This window comes from Parastagonospora nodorum (genome assembly GCF_000146915.1).
Source record: "Parastagonospora nodorum SN15 chromosome Unknown scaffold_16, whole genome shotgun sequence".
Lineage (NCBI taxonomy): Eukaryota > Fungi > Ascomycota > Dothideomycetes > Pleosporales > Phaeosphaeriaceae > Parastagonospora > Parastagonospora nodorum.
This window is the reverse complement of record NW_001884564.1, coordinates 435,303-448,982: the sequence shown is the minus strand read 5'-3', so window position 1 is coordinate 448,982 and position 13,680 is coordinate 435,303. Positions and strand designations below refer to the sequence as shown.

At 52.9% G+C, this 13,680-nt stretch overlaps 6 protein-coding genes across 6 annotated transcripts; 4 read left to right on the top strand and 2 right to left on the bottom strand.

The window, feature by feature from the left end:
- Positions 1-894: 894 nt before the first annotated feature.
- Positions 895-5,096, bottom strand: SNOG_10143 (hypothetical protein; the record flags this gene model as incomplete). The annotated part of the gene is made up of 3 exons (XM_001800373.1): positions 895-2,285; positions 2,412-4,737; positions 4,785-5,096. The coding sequence occupies 3 exons, from the start codon at positions 5,094-5,096 to the stop codon at positions 895-897; spliced, it is 4,029 nt and encodes a 1,342-aa protein (XP_001800425.1).
- Positions 5,097-5,309: 213 nt separating this feature from the next.
- On the top strand, positions 5,310-5,561 carry SNOG_10142 (hypothetical protein; the record flags this gene model as incomplete). Its single annotated transcript, XM_001800372.1, has 2 exons — positions 5,310-5,454; positions 5,512-5,561. 2 exons carry the CDS (start codon positions 5,310-5,312, stop codon positions 5,559-5,561), a joined length of 195 nt encoding a protein of 64 aa, XP_001800424.1.
- A 49-nt stretch (positions 5,562-5,610) lies between these two features.
- On the top strand, positions 5,611-6,600 carry SNOG_10141 (hypothetical protein; the record flags this gene model as incomplete). Its single annotated transcript, XM_001800371.1, has 3 exons — positions 5,611-5,698; positions 5,745-5,967; positions 6,030-6,600. The coding sequence occupies 3 exons, from the start codon at positions 5,611-5,613 to the stop codon at positions 6,598-6,600; spliced, it is 882 nt and encodes a 293-aa protein (XP_001800423.1).
- A 280-nt stretch (positions 6,601-6,880) lies between these two features.
- Positions 6,881-7,809, bottom strand: SNOG_10140 (hypothetical protein; the record flags this gene model as incomplete). Its single annotated transcript, XM_001800370.1, has 2 exons — positions 6,881-7,678; positions 7,738-7,809. 2 exons carry the CDS (start codon positions 7,807-7,809, stop codon positions 6,881-6,883), a joined length of 870 nt encoding a protein of 289 aa, XP_001800422.1.
- A 689-nt stretch (positions 7,810-8,498) lies between these two features.
- Positions 8,499-10,378, top strand: SNOG_10139 (hypothetical protein; the record flags this gene model as incomplete). The annotated part of the gene is made up of 4 exons (XM_001800369.1): positions 8,499-8,714; positions 8,764-8,907; positions 8,978-9,371; positions 9,435-10,378. The coding sequence occupies 4 exons, from the start codon at positions 8,499-8,501 to the stop codon at positions 10,376-10,378; spliced, it is 1,698 nt and encodes a 565-aa protein (XP_001800421.1).
- A 1,152-nt stretch (positions 10,379-11,530) lies between these two features.
- On the top strand, positions 11,531-13,360 carry SNOG_10138 (hypothetical protein; the record flags this gene model as incomplete). The annotated part of the gene is made up of 1 exon (XM_001800368.1): positions 11,531-13,360. One exon carries the CDS (start codon positions 11,531-11,533, stop codon positions 13,358-13,360), a length of 1,830 nt encoding a protein of 609 aa, XP_001800420.1.
- Positions 13,361-13,680: the final 320 nt, after the last annotated feature.

Below are 13,680 nucleotides of genomic sequence, written 5' to 3'. Positions count from 1 at the left end.
ATCGACGGGCGCGTTTGCTGTTGTGTGTGGAAGGTCGGCGACGGCGAGCGAAGGTTCCGTGGGTGAAGCGAGAGAGATGGTTGAGGGAGCGGTGGTGAGAGTTGGGTGTGGAGGGACGAGGCGGAATGCGGGTATTCAGCGAGAAGTCCTGGCTGTATATGGGTTCACGGAGACGAAGGAGCAATGAGGAAGGGAGTATTGGAGATATACATTGGGTATACAAAGCTCGGAAAACTTGATGAGGATGTGCAGAAGTAAGGGAATGAATGGTGGTGGGTGAGAGGACTCACATACCCGAGCGACACTTCAATACGAGCGATAGTGAGATTGATACAAACATGACGTGAGAGAGGTGAGTGCGGATACAATGGTTAGCTCGTAAAGCGTCCATTCCAACACCAAAGATACTCGGCGCAAAGTGGACGCGAGGGACCAAGGCAGACGGGGCAAGAAATCTCAGGCAAAGAAATAAGAAGGGACATACTAAGAGAACAAATGCTACGAATTGACAACTCTCAATGAACGCCCCAGAGGCCATCAAGTGAGAACGCTCACAACTCGTAACGTCCTTTGACATGAACGACATAAGTCTGGAGGACATCATCGGTAGTCCTCTCGAACATGCCTTCTATTAACCGCCTTGCACCAGAACACGCGGAAGGCAGAGAAAGAAAAGATGGGCAATGAAGCAAGACTCATATGCGTTGTGAGACAGATAAAGGGTAGTTAAGAAAGATGGTGTGTACGATGCCAATTGATAGTGAGACGAAGTAGAGATAAAATATGAGATGAGACGATAGATGAAGATGGTCAAACGCCTACCAGGCTAGCAACAGTGCCTGCCACTCGCCGATATCAGTGCTCACCTTTTACCTCGTCCCATCCTCCATTCCTCTACGCATCCAACCCATCCCTCTCCACCAAATTCCTCACAACAGCCACAACCTCCTGTTCCCTCACACTCATCCCCTTCCCCGGCTCCCTAACCATCCCCTCGAGCACTCGATCCAACATGCCCCGCAACCGACTAACCAACACACCAATCCTTGCCCACCCTCTCAATCGTATCCACTCATCAACAACCAGCCCCCTGCCCAGAGTATCCACCTGAATTCTTCCGGCAAACATAAGCAATCCAAACGCATTAAACGGCGTAATATCCCTAATAAAAACCTTGCTTGTGGCCATTTTATTAAAGTACGCGATGAACGCGGCGTTGGATGGGAATGTTTGTGAGGAGAAGAGTGTGGAGGACGGGTGCACGAAGACGCGCCCGTTTTCTTGGTTGAAGTACTTGATTTCGCGTGCTTCTGGGTCCAGTTCGACGGCGCCGGCTATGCCAGCTGCGAATTTCTTGTCCGGGAGTTGGATGCGGCCGATCTGGGGGCTGAAGGAGGCGGCGATTAGGGCGCGGAGGAGCGCGTCGTTGTTGTTTTGCTTGGTGTACATACCGTGGGTGGAGGGGTTAGTGGAGGAGTAGGAGGTTGGTATGAAGGAGATTTCTTTGAGAGAAGAGAGGTACTGCGTCCGATTGGAGGCGATGTCAAACATGGTCTGGATTGATAGGCGGTTGTCTTGGCACCAGAAGCGCAAGTCGCGGGTGGTTGCGCCTTTACTGCGCATCGCGGACCATTGCTCGTATGCACGGAGGTCGACAAGCAGGTCTCCTTGATTGTTAGAAAATGATGACCGGATCCGATTGAACTCGTTTCGTGTTTCTTGATCCCGCTCTCGTGGTGACATGAAGGGACTACGCGCTGTCAACACGGATGCAATCGTCAGTGCGGCCTCCAGACATCCAAACGTCGCGCCGTAGACGAGCAATTTGCCCAGACGTAGATCTGCGGGTATCATTGACATGTGCCGACCAAGGGCGGTAAGCTCATTGTCTGTAATGGCTCCCATCTGCGAGAGCAACCTGATAGCACCCTCGACCGCTGTACTCTCAGGTGGCGTGAGAGCTGAGGCGAGGAAGCCCGAGACGTCCTGAACACCCATAGCCTTTATCGAAAGGCACATCTGCTCTAGTGGTACTCGTCGGATTTCCGGGTCAGGTCGCTCCATCATCTTCGCTTCGGCATTTCGGGTATAGAGTTTGTAGCAATCTCCAGCTCGGACACGACCAGCACGACCACGACGCTGCTTGCATGCAGCTCTGGAAGCCCAGGTCTCGGCGAGACGCACCATATTATTTTGTGGATCATAGCTGGTCTCCTTCACGCGGCCGGTATCGATGACCGCCACGATGTCCTCGATGGTGATGGAAGTTTCCGCAACATTGGTAGCTGCGATGACTTTCCGCTTTCCAGGAGGTGGAAGAGGAAACACCCGCTTCTGTTCAACCGGCAGAAGTGATGCATGTAGTGGAAGGGCGTGTAGGTTATTGAAGTGGCTAAGAGCCTGCAGCGTACGGTCGATCTCCATGGTACCAGGTAGGAAGATCAAGATGCCTCCGTCTTTATCTCCGAGTTGACGATCGATGTGTCGGACAGTCTCAGCAATGAGATCGTAGTTGATACCGAAGCCGATGCTTCGCATGTTGGCGGAGAATGATTTGTCCTCGTCACCATCATCACCCATTGCAGCGCCGTTGAAGCCTGTGAAGTGAACCACGTCGTCAATGTAGAAGTCATGCACAGGGTGTGTGCGGCCTTCGATCTCGACGCGACCCACCGGTCCAACTTCTCTGAAGTACGCCTCGAAAACTTCGGCATCCAGAGTTGCGCTCATCAGGATCACCTTCAGATCTTTGCGCTTGCGTAGGATCTGTCGGAGCAAGACCAAAAGAAAATCAGTGTCCAGACTGCGCTCGTGGACCTCATCAACCACAACGTGGCTGACATCTGCCAGTGCTGCAATAACATCGTCGGCACCGCCACCCGACGTCTGCAGTCGTCTGAGCAGAACACCAGTGGTGACGAATGTGATCTTAGTGACGCCTGGTTTCTGCTTCGACTCGCCGCGAATGGTGTATCCAATCTCGTCGCCAACTTGAGAGCATCGCTCATCAGCAACACGATCGGCAAGGCCAAGAGCAGAAATTCTTCGGGGTTGTGTGCAGATGATGTTTGCCACACCTCCAAGCTGTCGCTGGATGAGGTCATCCAGGACGAATTGCACTGACTGAGTCGACTTTCCAGAGCCCGTCTCCCCTGAGATAATGGTCACCTGGCAATCGTTGACAGTCCGAATTATGTCTTCTCGGAGCCTCCAGGCTGGTAATGCTTGTCGGACATTCATCATCTTTTGCTGATTCGGCATCGTTTGCTTAGCCTGCCACTGTGACAGTATCTTCTGACTAACGGGTGTCGCAGGCGTCCAATCTATCGGTCTCCGACCTCTTGCTTTCCTGTTGTTCTTGCGAACTTGTTGCTCTTCGGTATGGTCGGCCGCCGCCAGACCAGATGAGACATCACTCAACCGGCCGGGGTTCTTGAAGATCTCGCCAGAGTTCTGCTGCACCCAATCCACGATATCATAAATCATGGGCATTCCTATGCAATTGGTTTCCGCATGTAGTAGAGCCTGTCGAATGATACTGAGGCGAATATAAGCGGGAATAGCGGCTTCGAAGGTAATGATGGGGACCACAGCAGGATATAGTCCGAAGGGCTTCCTGGCTTGTAAAATGAGTCGCTTTCCTTGCTGCTTGATATCAAGTTCAATCCGGCACATTTCTGGTGACGGTCGACTGAATAGCTTGTCGTAAATTGCTTCCAGAGACGACATCTCGGTTTCCCAGGCATCTTCCTCTGACCACTCCTCCGTATCATCGGCGATTGAGAGGTCTGCCACTTCTTGCGCGATATCTTTGTCGTCCTCGTTTGGTCGAAGAAGTCGAGTCTGCAAGAGTGCTGCTGCTTTGCGTTCATCGCCCCCTTGGCCATCATAGGCTTCTTCGCATAGATCCAGCGCATAGCCTGCAGCTGCAAGACGTTTGACAGCGCCTTCACGCTTCAGATTGGCGCTCGCCATGCTGACTCCAGCGACATAGCCCTCGGGCAAACTCCATGACGGCAGATCGTCTTCTGGGACATGGATGAGCAACCACTCGATGATCTCTTCGCGATCTTTGCATATGGCAGCAGCTTCCTCTACGTGGCTCTCCCGGAAACCAAGCTCAGCAATTTCGTGCACAAGGCGTGATTTAGTTGTGGGATCCAATTCGAGACCATTCGGATTCCACACAGCGTCTCGGCGAATCAGGTGCTCGGCAGCCTTCCTCGTCCTTTTCCCAAGTTCAATCTTAGGTACGCGCTCCCACCCCTTGAGCAAGTTCCTGCCGCCAGCAGAAGAACTTCGTGAACTCGGCATAGCCGCTCCAGGTTGGAGATTGTGCGCTTTCTGTGCCTCGTCTCTTTCCTTCTGCTTCTTCTCGCGTGCTTTTGCGGCAAGTTCGCGCGCCTTTTCTCGCTCGGCGAAGCCAAAGAACGGGTCTGCCTCGTACATCCAACCCTTGCCTTCTGCTTCATCCCGCTTCTTCAATTCCGTGAATTCGCCCTTCCATAGATCCTTGTATGTTGGAGGCAGCATCATGTGTAGATTTTTCGCACTGGCGACGCGAAAGAGGGTATAGGCGGCGGCGAAGTTGCGGGCTTCGACGGCACTTGGCTGGTGTGCCTTTTCTTCGAGTTCGGCAGGGATCTTGATCTGTGGGAGAGTCGTCACTTCTCGCGTCTTCTGGTTCAGTTTGGACAAGACCACGGCGTAGGCAAAGTGCTTCTCGCCATCTTTGCGCTACGAAGGTCAGCTCGTGATTCACTCATGTCTCATTGTGTACATACTATCCGATAGTCTGGCTTGCTCCAGTGTTGTTTCTGGAAGTGCTCTGCCAGTAGATTTACAGGCAATTTGCCAGTCCACGAAACTCCCGCGATCAGTGTCCTGGTGTCAGGCTTCTTTGGGCCATCTTCAGCCGGTCCTGTCGCAGCCTTGCCTTTACCCTTGGTGTCTTCTGAGCTAGTGCCGGTATTTGAGTTGTCGGGCTTCTTCTTCTTGGGCTTGCCGTCGCCGAAGACGATGTAGCTTGTATCTTCCTCCGGCGGCACTGTTTTCTTTGCGGGCTTACCGCGCGGCGGATGAGCATTCTTCGGCATCGTGTTTACTTCGCAGATATGGCAGAAAACCTGGTGTAGCCATGAACAGTAGTGGATAGAAATCTACAAAAGTTTTGTGGGAAGTAATGCATTCGTTTGTGGGTGTTGAAGGGCGCTGTCGCTAGCAGAAGGGCTCAACCACCGGGTTGCGTAGTTGTCCACCTTTCGCTCAGCGCAGTGAAATCTAAATAACTCTGTCGCGGTTGTGTCGCCATGTTGATAGACTTTCCGAGAAACAAATCGCGGGCGTATAATTCAAAGCTCCGATCGCTGCAGCCCCGCCGTGTCACTGCCGAAGCGTGGGATGGAGCATGGGCCACTTCTCGGGGCATGTCGAAGCGCGTCATCTCTCGACATGGTACAACTGTTGTGCACTTTAGCTAATCTGAGCATTCCCGCACGAAATCGTATGCAGCATTACCATCCGACAAGCACGTTCACGCCCTCACAACCATGATTCCCTGAGCCCCAATAATCCTGTCGTCATAGGCGCGCATCCCTCCCACCCATCACCATGCCTCCCCTAAATACGACGCCGCAAACCCTCACTGGCGATGCGCCCTCTCCTCCCCCTCCGCACCCAAAGAAACGTCCAAACGCTTGTACGTCGCCTCCCTACCGGACCTAAAACCCGCCCTCACTCCTTAGTCACAAAACTCATGTCCGTCTCCAAGAAATCCAAACCCGCGCCGACTGCCGAAGACCCGCAACCCTCCAGCGCCCTCTCGCGCGCCAAAAACGCCGTAAAGGGCTGGGACCCAAGAAACGGCCTGGGCGTATACCTGGAAAACCCAGAGACGAATCCGGAGGGCAGGGTAGTCGAGTGGGATGAGCAGTTTGTAGTTATCCGGGATAAATTTCCAAAAGCTTCGTGGGTCTCTCCTTCCTCACGACTCATTAGCGGACACTTTCGTAGCTAACGATACAGTACAGTGTACATCTCCTGTTGATCCCGCGAAACCCAGACCTATACTTTAAACACCCACTGCACCTCCTCTCCTCAGATACGGCGTTCCTAGCAGATTGTCGGAAACGCGTTGAGCGTGTGAAAGCGCTCGCGGCGCAGGAACTTCGCAGGCAGTTCGGGCACGTGAGTGTGGCGGACAAGCCGTATCAAAACGCGCTCGACGAGCTCATGTGTGCGTCTGATGGTTCGCCTACGGAGGAAAAAATCGCTGCGCTACCGCAGGGGCGCGATTGGAGCAAGGAGATTGTGGCGGGCGTGCATACGCATCCGTCGATGAATCACTTGCACATTCATGTGTTTAGTCGGGATATGCACTCGGCCTGTATGAAGCACAAGAAGCATTATTTGAGCTTCAACTCTAGCTTTCTTGTGCAGATGGATGAGTTCCCGCTGGAGGAGGGGAGTGAGCGGTTTGCGCCGGGCGACTGGCCCACCTGGGGCATGAAGTGTTGGAGATGCGACAAGGGCTTTGCGAACAAGTTTGCGCGGCTGAAAGAGCATCTGGACGACGAGTTTGAGGAGTGGAAGAAGGAATAGCACGAATTAAGAGTGCGTCAGAGCATAATGTACGTCGTTCAATCGACAACTTTTGCTTTTGATTATATTGTACAACATGATCAACAGATCGTCGCGATTGTGCCATCGGAGCATACAGCGTGCGCTCACGCGTATCCAATGCGTGAGACATGATTCCAAATAGGCTTACATGACTCTAAATCGCCAACATGGCATTGAAGATATCCAACCTCAGCAGGTAAATAGTCCAAAATGGCCTCGGAATGCCACCCGAGGCTCCCAGGGTATAGAACGTGCTTGTCTAAGCTTTAGGCTTAGTCTTGGGGGTTCCGCTGCGGACGCGCTTGGCCTCCGGGCGCTGCAAGTGGGATGCAGGAATCCAGCTCTCGTCGTACGCCTTTGCGCCAGAGGTAACAGCGGGGCCATCGGCGCCAACAACAGCGACCTGGTCGGCGGGGTCGACCTTCTTGGAGCCGAGGGAAGACTTCTTCGCGCGCTCACCACCCTTGCCGCGGCCCTTCTTCTGGGGAAAGAAAGTGGTGATCCAGGTGTTGTAGACAAAGTACGAGATGCCGCCGAAGACGCTGAGAACGACGAGGTACAGGAAGATGCTGTTGTGTGCATTAGCAAGGGTTATGCTGAGGCTGTACGGCATGCGCATAGATACATACATTTGGGGGTCAAAGAAGCTGGTAGCTCCCTCCACGATAGTGACGGTCTCGTTGTAAACGGGGACGGTGTAGAAGCTGTTCTTCTGGTCCCTCAACACGGCCGTGAGCAGCAGACGCAGATCCTGGGGGTGCTGGTCCGTGGTGAAGGAGTACGGGATCGTCTCCTCTGCGCCGGCGGGGACCTCAATAGAGTACTTCTGCGTGGTGAGATTGCGGATGATGCGCGACTCTCCGGCCTGCTCCACCGACAGCGATCCGCCGACGAGGGAGACGCCAATGGGCGTCGGCTCGTTGTTGGAGACGGATAGACGGGCTTCAGTGGCATGGCCATTGACGAGCTTGATACCAAAGATCTCAGACTGCGGGAATGAGACCGAGACCTTGACGTTCAGGTTAGGCGTCACTGGCTCCTCTGCGACCTTTTCGACCTGCGCACGCGATGGTCAGTATTCTGATGTCATGTCTCGCGCATGCGCGGGGAGCTTACATCAATGGCGGCAAAGGCATTGAGTGCGCCCAAGGACAGCAGCAACAGGGATGAGAGTTTCCAGGCGACCATGATGGATGCAGAAGACAGCAAACGGGATGCAGGAGGGAGGGAATGGGGAGAGACACGGGATACAGGAAACAGAAAACGGAAAACGAGCTGCTCGAACGTGGCTTCTGGAAATGGGTGACGTCCGGGCGCAGCTAAGCTTGGCGAGGCAGCAGGCCCACGGTGGACCACCTGGGCAGGCGCGGCAGGCCGTCGTGCCAATCAGCGGCGCGCCGTCGCGACCTGCATACGCGCTGTCTTGACCTTCACCTGCGCGCCGCAAAGACGAGACAACAAAGAATCGCAATTTCGCAGCGTAGAGCGACATATGCGCCTCTGTTTGCTGCTCGTATGATCCAAGTTGCACACTACACCGCCTTGCTTGAAGCGCCTTCCCCATGACTATTCGGCAGGCATCGCGCCTACTTGCAGGTGCAGGTGGCACAGAGACTGTTCTATCCACTAACAAACGCAGACGATAGCTCATCTTCACCTAGAGTTTCCCGGTAACGGTTTCCTGTTCACCGTTTCCTGTTCACTGTGTCGGAGCCGTCAGTAGGCTACCATTAAATATCTTGCGTGCCCACACTCTCACTACCTAACCCATCTCTACCCACATTTCCACCAAGCAATCCTGACCACCACAAAAATATTCCCACCCGCTCGACCAGAGACTACTCTCGCTCCACCAGATAGCCGCGGAAAACGTCAGCATGTCATTCCATAACGGTCTTAACGGCCTCACTGGCCTGAAAGGTGGTATCCATGCTGCCAAAGGTTTCAACAGCAACGGCAACTATCACTCCAGCCCCGTCACACCCACTCGCACCAACAGCGCAGTCGTCGAGAGTGATTCGGAGCTTGCCGCGCTCTACCAAAAGTTTGAGCACTACCAGCAGTTCGATGCCGACAAGAACAAATTCATGACTGTACAAAGGCCACGATGCTTGCTGCTTGCGCAGTCACTGACGTTCACAGGACCTATTCACGCGCCTTGAGTATGCCATCCAGAAGAACCAGAGCCTTGAAGCAGATCGCAAGCGCGACACTGAGTTTGTTGGCTCGTGGAAAGCCGAGAAGGTGCAATATGAGAAATACTTCAAGACGTTGAACCGGGCCATGGTGCGTCTTACGCTCCCGCCCTTGACTCCTGCCGCTGGTCAAGATCGGCTTTACTTACTGACTCTCACAGGCGGATAACCCATTTGTCATGGTTCTAGTCGATGGCGACGGCATGATAGTGAGTTGCACAGGCGCTGCACTGCTGACGATTACTGACAAACACCAGTTCGAAGACCAGTACCTCCAACAGGGTGAGGCCGGAGGCCGTCGAGCCGCCTCCCAGCTCTATGCGGCAGTCCAGGAATACATTGAGACGGAGGTTTCTGATGTTCCGCTCGGCATACGCATCGTCTGCCGCATGTATGCCAACGTTCGAGGCCTCGGCGATGTGCTTGTTCGCAAAGGCATCATCGAACACATCGGCCTCTTCGAGGATTTTGTCCGCGGTTTCACACGTGGCAAGACCCTTTTTGACTTTGTGGATGTCGGTACCGGAAAAGATCGCGCAGACGAAAAGATTATTGGTGAGTCTTCCCCTCGAGCCCATCGCTAGCCTGCATGTTTGTCACTCGGAGCCCTGCTGACAGCTGCAGAATCCTTCAAGATGTTCTCGCAGGACTACCATTGTCGCCGCCTGTTGTTCGGATGCTCGCACGACAACGGCTACGCTCGCTCTCTCGAGGAGTGCTCTGATAGACCCGATGTCGTAAGCAAGACTGTACTTCTCGAGGGCGTTCCATTCGAGAAAGAGCTAGTGCCGCTGCCATACAGCACCAAGAAGTTCAAGAATTTGTTTCGCGAGTCCAAGATCGTCCTGCCAGGCGCCTACAGTTACTCCCAGCCAACGGCTGCTCATGGGTCCCCGCCGTCCATTCATCAGACGTACAACATGCTTTCAGGACTGCCTTCCCGATTCCCAGCTCCAACCCGCACGCCCTGTCTGATGGACAGCCCTATCCCAAATACGGCAGCATTGGCAAACGCCGGAATGCCTCGCACGCCCTCATCGTCGACACTAGCTTCAGACGGAGGAGCAGCAGTCAAGCAGACCAACACTTGGGCCTCCATGGCTGCAGCTCCAGCGCCACCCAAGACAGACGAATCGCCGGTATACAAACCCATGTTTCGCGAAGAAGCCATTGTCCGTAACCGTGGAGGGCAGCGCATCGACCCGTCTACTAAGAACTACGATAAGGTCGAGGTCGACCGCGTCAAGAAGATGAAGCTCTGCAACGTGCACTTTCTGCGAAACAGCTGCCCCTTTGGCGACACCTGCAGCCACGAGCATTCTCCCAAGCCCAACTCGACAGAGCTTGAGACCCTTCGCCTCGTCGCGCGCATGGCTCCGTGCATGTCTGGGAGCGGCTGCCAGGATATTAAGTGCATCTATGGCCACCGCTGCCCAGCGCCTCCTTCTCGCACACACCACAGCAAGGGCACAAAGTCGTGTATTTTCGGCGAGGCGTGTAAGTTCCCTCCTGAGCTACACGACATCGACATGACAGTGGTGAAGACTCTGGTCGTTCGCTAGGTCTAGTGGTGAGTATGCATTGGGGATGGGGCGTTTACGGAGGATACCAGGTAGTCTTTTCGAATCTACGGTGCCTTTAGCATCGCCTTGCTTGGCTTCGCGGCTTTTATCACTTTCTGATTGTAGTGTAAGGTGATGACGTTATTGTTCGGGGTGGTCGTGCCTTCCTTCATGGTGAATTGTCGCTCACGCACGTGATTTGGGGCGTATGCTTCAGCCTCGCATGCATGCAGGCTTCAGTTCCACCCACCTCCCTTTTGCTATCATCGTCTTCGTGTCGTATAAGTTTGCGAAATCAATCTCCTTTCAAGCTGCGTTCTGCGAACCAAAGCTTGACACATTTTCCTATAGTTGCAGCCTTGTCAGGACTATTTCGTCGAGAAACGCCACAATGTGGGCGTATCAGCGCTCTTTGAGATAAGCCGTTATCAATGTACGCACATCTCTATATGATCGTACTGGCTAACTGCCAATAACAGTATGTGCGACGAACAGAGGTTTACATGATGGCTCACCTAACCGTGTCTCATTCAGTTCCAACACTTACACTTTCAGTACCGCGCTTATTCGCCTAATCCACGAACCAAATCGGGCCAGATATATTAGCAAGCAACACTGAAAACATCATTGGTTGCCGCACAAGGCTCGCCCCCAAACACGCCCGACGTCCCATCTTCGAGTTATCTTACAATAAATCACAACGCTATCGATCCGGTTCCTACATCTTTACTAGCATCCAAAAAGCGCACTAAAAGTACTCTCGCTACTACGTCGGCGATGAAACGACAAAGGTTTGCGTTGCGGGAGCCTAGACCTTCCTTATTCTCACGACTCTTCACCCGGTCCAAGGGTTCGGAAGACGCTATCGATTCTAAAGGGAAACCTTCTGGCGTTGATACAATAGCCGCTGGTGGCGAGGTTAAATACCGTCGTGTGTCAGAACTTACAGGGTTTGATGTTCCAAATTCACCACGGTATAGACCTTCACATCGTGGTGGAGATAGGCCTTCCAGTGACGCCACAACTGTCGTTGGTAGCGATTACAAACCCTCCCATATCGAACCATTTGGCATAGATGGCGATCATAAACACCGTCAAGTGTCAGAGCTCACAGGACACAATGGTCGTCCCTCTCAGCTTTACAATCCAGGAATGGGCATAGCAGGCGAACCAGATTACTTCGCTCTTGGTGCAAAGCCACGGAGACGGGGTGCAACGCGCGAGTTCGTTAATGGGAGATCTTCAGTGGATAGCGTTGGTCCTCAATCTCTTGACATGCAAAGTGTAACCGAAAGTAATCCTGTTACCCTGGCAGGCCAGCTCGGGATCGAACCTGTTGAGCCGAACTCTGCAATCATGCTTGCGGAAACCACTGAGCACATGGAAGGAATACATGAAACAGAAGAAGAGAGTAGCATGTCGACACCAATCACCACAGCGAAGGAGGTAGTGGGACATGGATCTCATCCTGGAGATATTGTTGAAATTCAAAAGAAAGTGGAAGAGCAAGCTGGGGAAGACACCAGGGAAGCGAGAATATTCAGATATAACAGCGAACTTCTTTCCGTTGACTGGACCCGAGTGCGGGACCTGTTGCCAGAGTCTTGGAAGTGGGATGTGGAATACCAAAATCAGTGCTGGACGTGTACGCCACTCGATCTACACACACCAGAAAATTATCCCCTCGAAATTTCAGGAAGTCCAGTTGTCTTGCCTGTGGAACATCATTGGCCACCTGTGGGTGGTATCAACCCGCCACCCGATCCGCGGTCATCAGCACCGATTGACTGCAGATCTGCCTTATCATTAAATGTGGCACGCGACGTATTTTTGACTTTTGAAGGAAGTGTAGGATTCTATCTGCTGATCAATGGTTTACTACAAATCATCGTTCCGGAAAAGTTTGATGTTGTGTGGGCTGCGTCGCATCTCCCGCACAAATATGGGGGCCTGAAAGTCTGCTACATTGATCAGAACTTGAAGCCGACTATGATGCCACTCGCTGTCACCGCGACATCACAATCGAAGCCAATGATCACATTGAAAGGCGTGGGGCTGTCCAAAATATTCAAGACATCGCGCACGTCCAGGGATTTGTCAGGGCGACCACTTAAACTCAACGACTTCATTGAAGCACGGCTGAAAGGCACTCATCGCAAAGAAAATTATGCAGCTCGGATCGGACTAAAAGTGGCCAAAGCTGAAGAGCCATACTTGGTCATGTCGACACACGTTATTACCGAAGCGATTTTGGCCAAGTCACACCGCAAGTCAATTTTTCCTCGTAGTCGTGGTCGGTTCGATAAGCTAGATGATGATTGGAATAGACACATCAGCATCTGGGCATACAACGAGAGAATTGGCACCATTGACAGAAGTTTCGACGACGGAGCTGAGACTTACCCAAACGGCTTTCGTCACGATGTCACTTTGATCAGACCTTCTACACCTGCTTCGATCAAGGATATGACATCTCCAATACCAGACATCGGCTGGCTCAACAAGGACTCATGGAACGCACTTCGACAACAGACATCTGCAGTAAAATTTCTAGGCCCAATTGAAGCACATCGTTCAGCAAAAAGTATCAGAAGCAGTCATCCATCGGAGATCTTGGTTGTTGGAGAGGGCATATTTCTTAACCAAACAGCCGCGGCTGGAAATTCAAAGTCTCTTGAAGACAGTGATAGGTCGACATGGCATAGTCTTGTGTCGCGCGCACTTCTATACCGCGTACATCCGGATTTTGACCCGCCTAGTGGATACAGCGGCGTCGCGCTCTACACCGACGGCACGCGACAAGACGGTACTATCGGACCTGGCATTGTTGGCTTTCAGAGCTTTGTGCAGCGAAGTGGCCATGTACAAAGTTTCAATATGGAGGGTCCGGCATTAGATAGGAGACTGCAATTGGGTCGTGTGGCGTTTTACGGTGCGTTCGAAGTGCCTGAAGAGCTGAAGCGAGACTACACAATTGTATGACTTGGCGCCTATTCACTCGGCAATCTGTCCAAAATGTATCTCAGGGTTCGTTTAAAAAAATATGACAATAAAATATCAAGTCGATCTTTCATGATGTGACTGGTGAATAGGTGGCTACGGACGGCTGCCTTCCGGAGCGGGACGCTTATCGATAATGATAACGCTTATGTCCCCTAACGAGCTGACCTCCAGCATTCTCGACACAGCCGCCTTGGAGCTGCAGCATGCACCATCGCCCCAGCCTCGAGCTGGCGTTGGCGAGATGGCAGCCTCTCGAAGCCTGATGCACGCATATGTGCCTTTCAAACTCTCATTCAAAA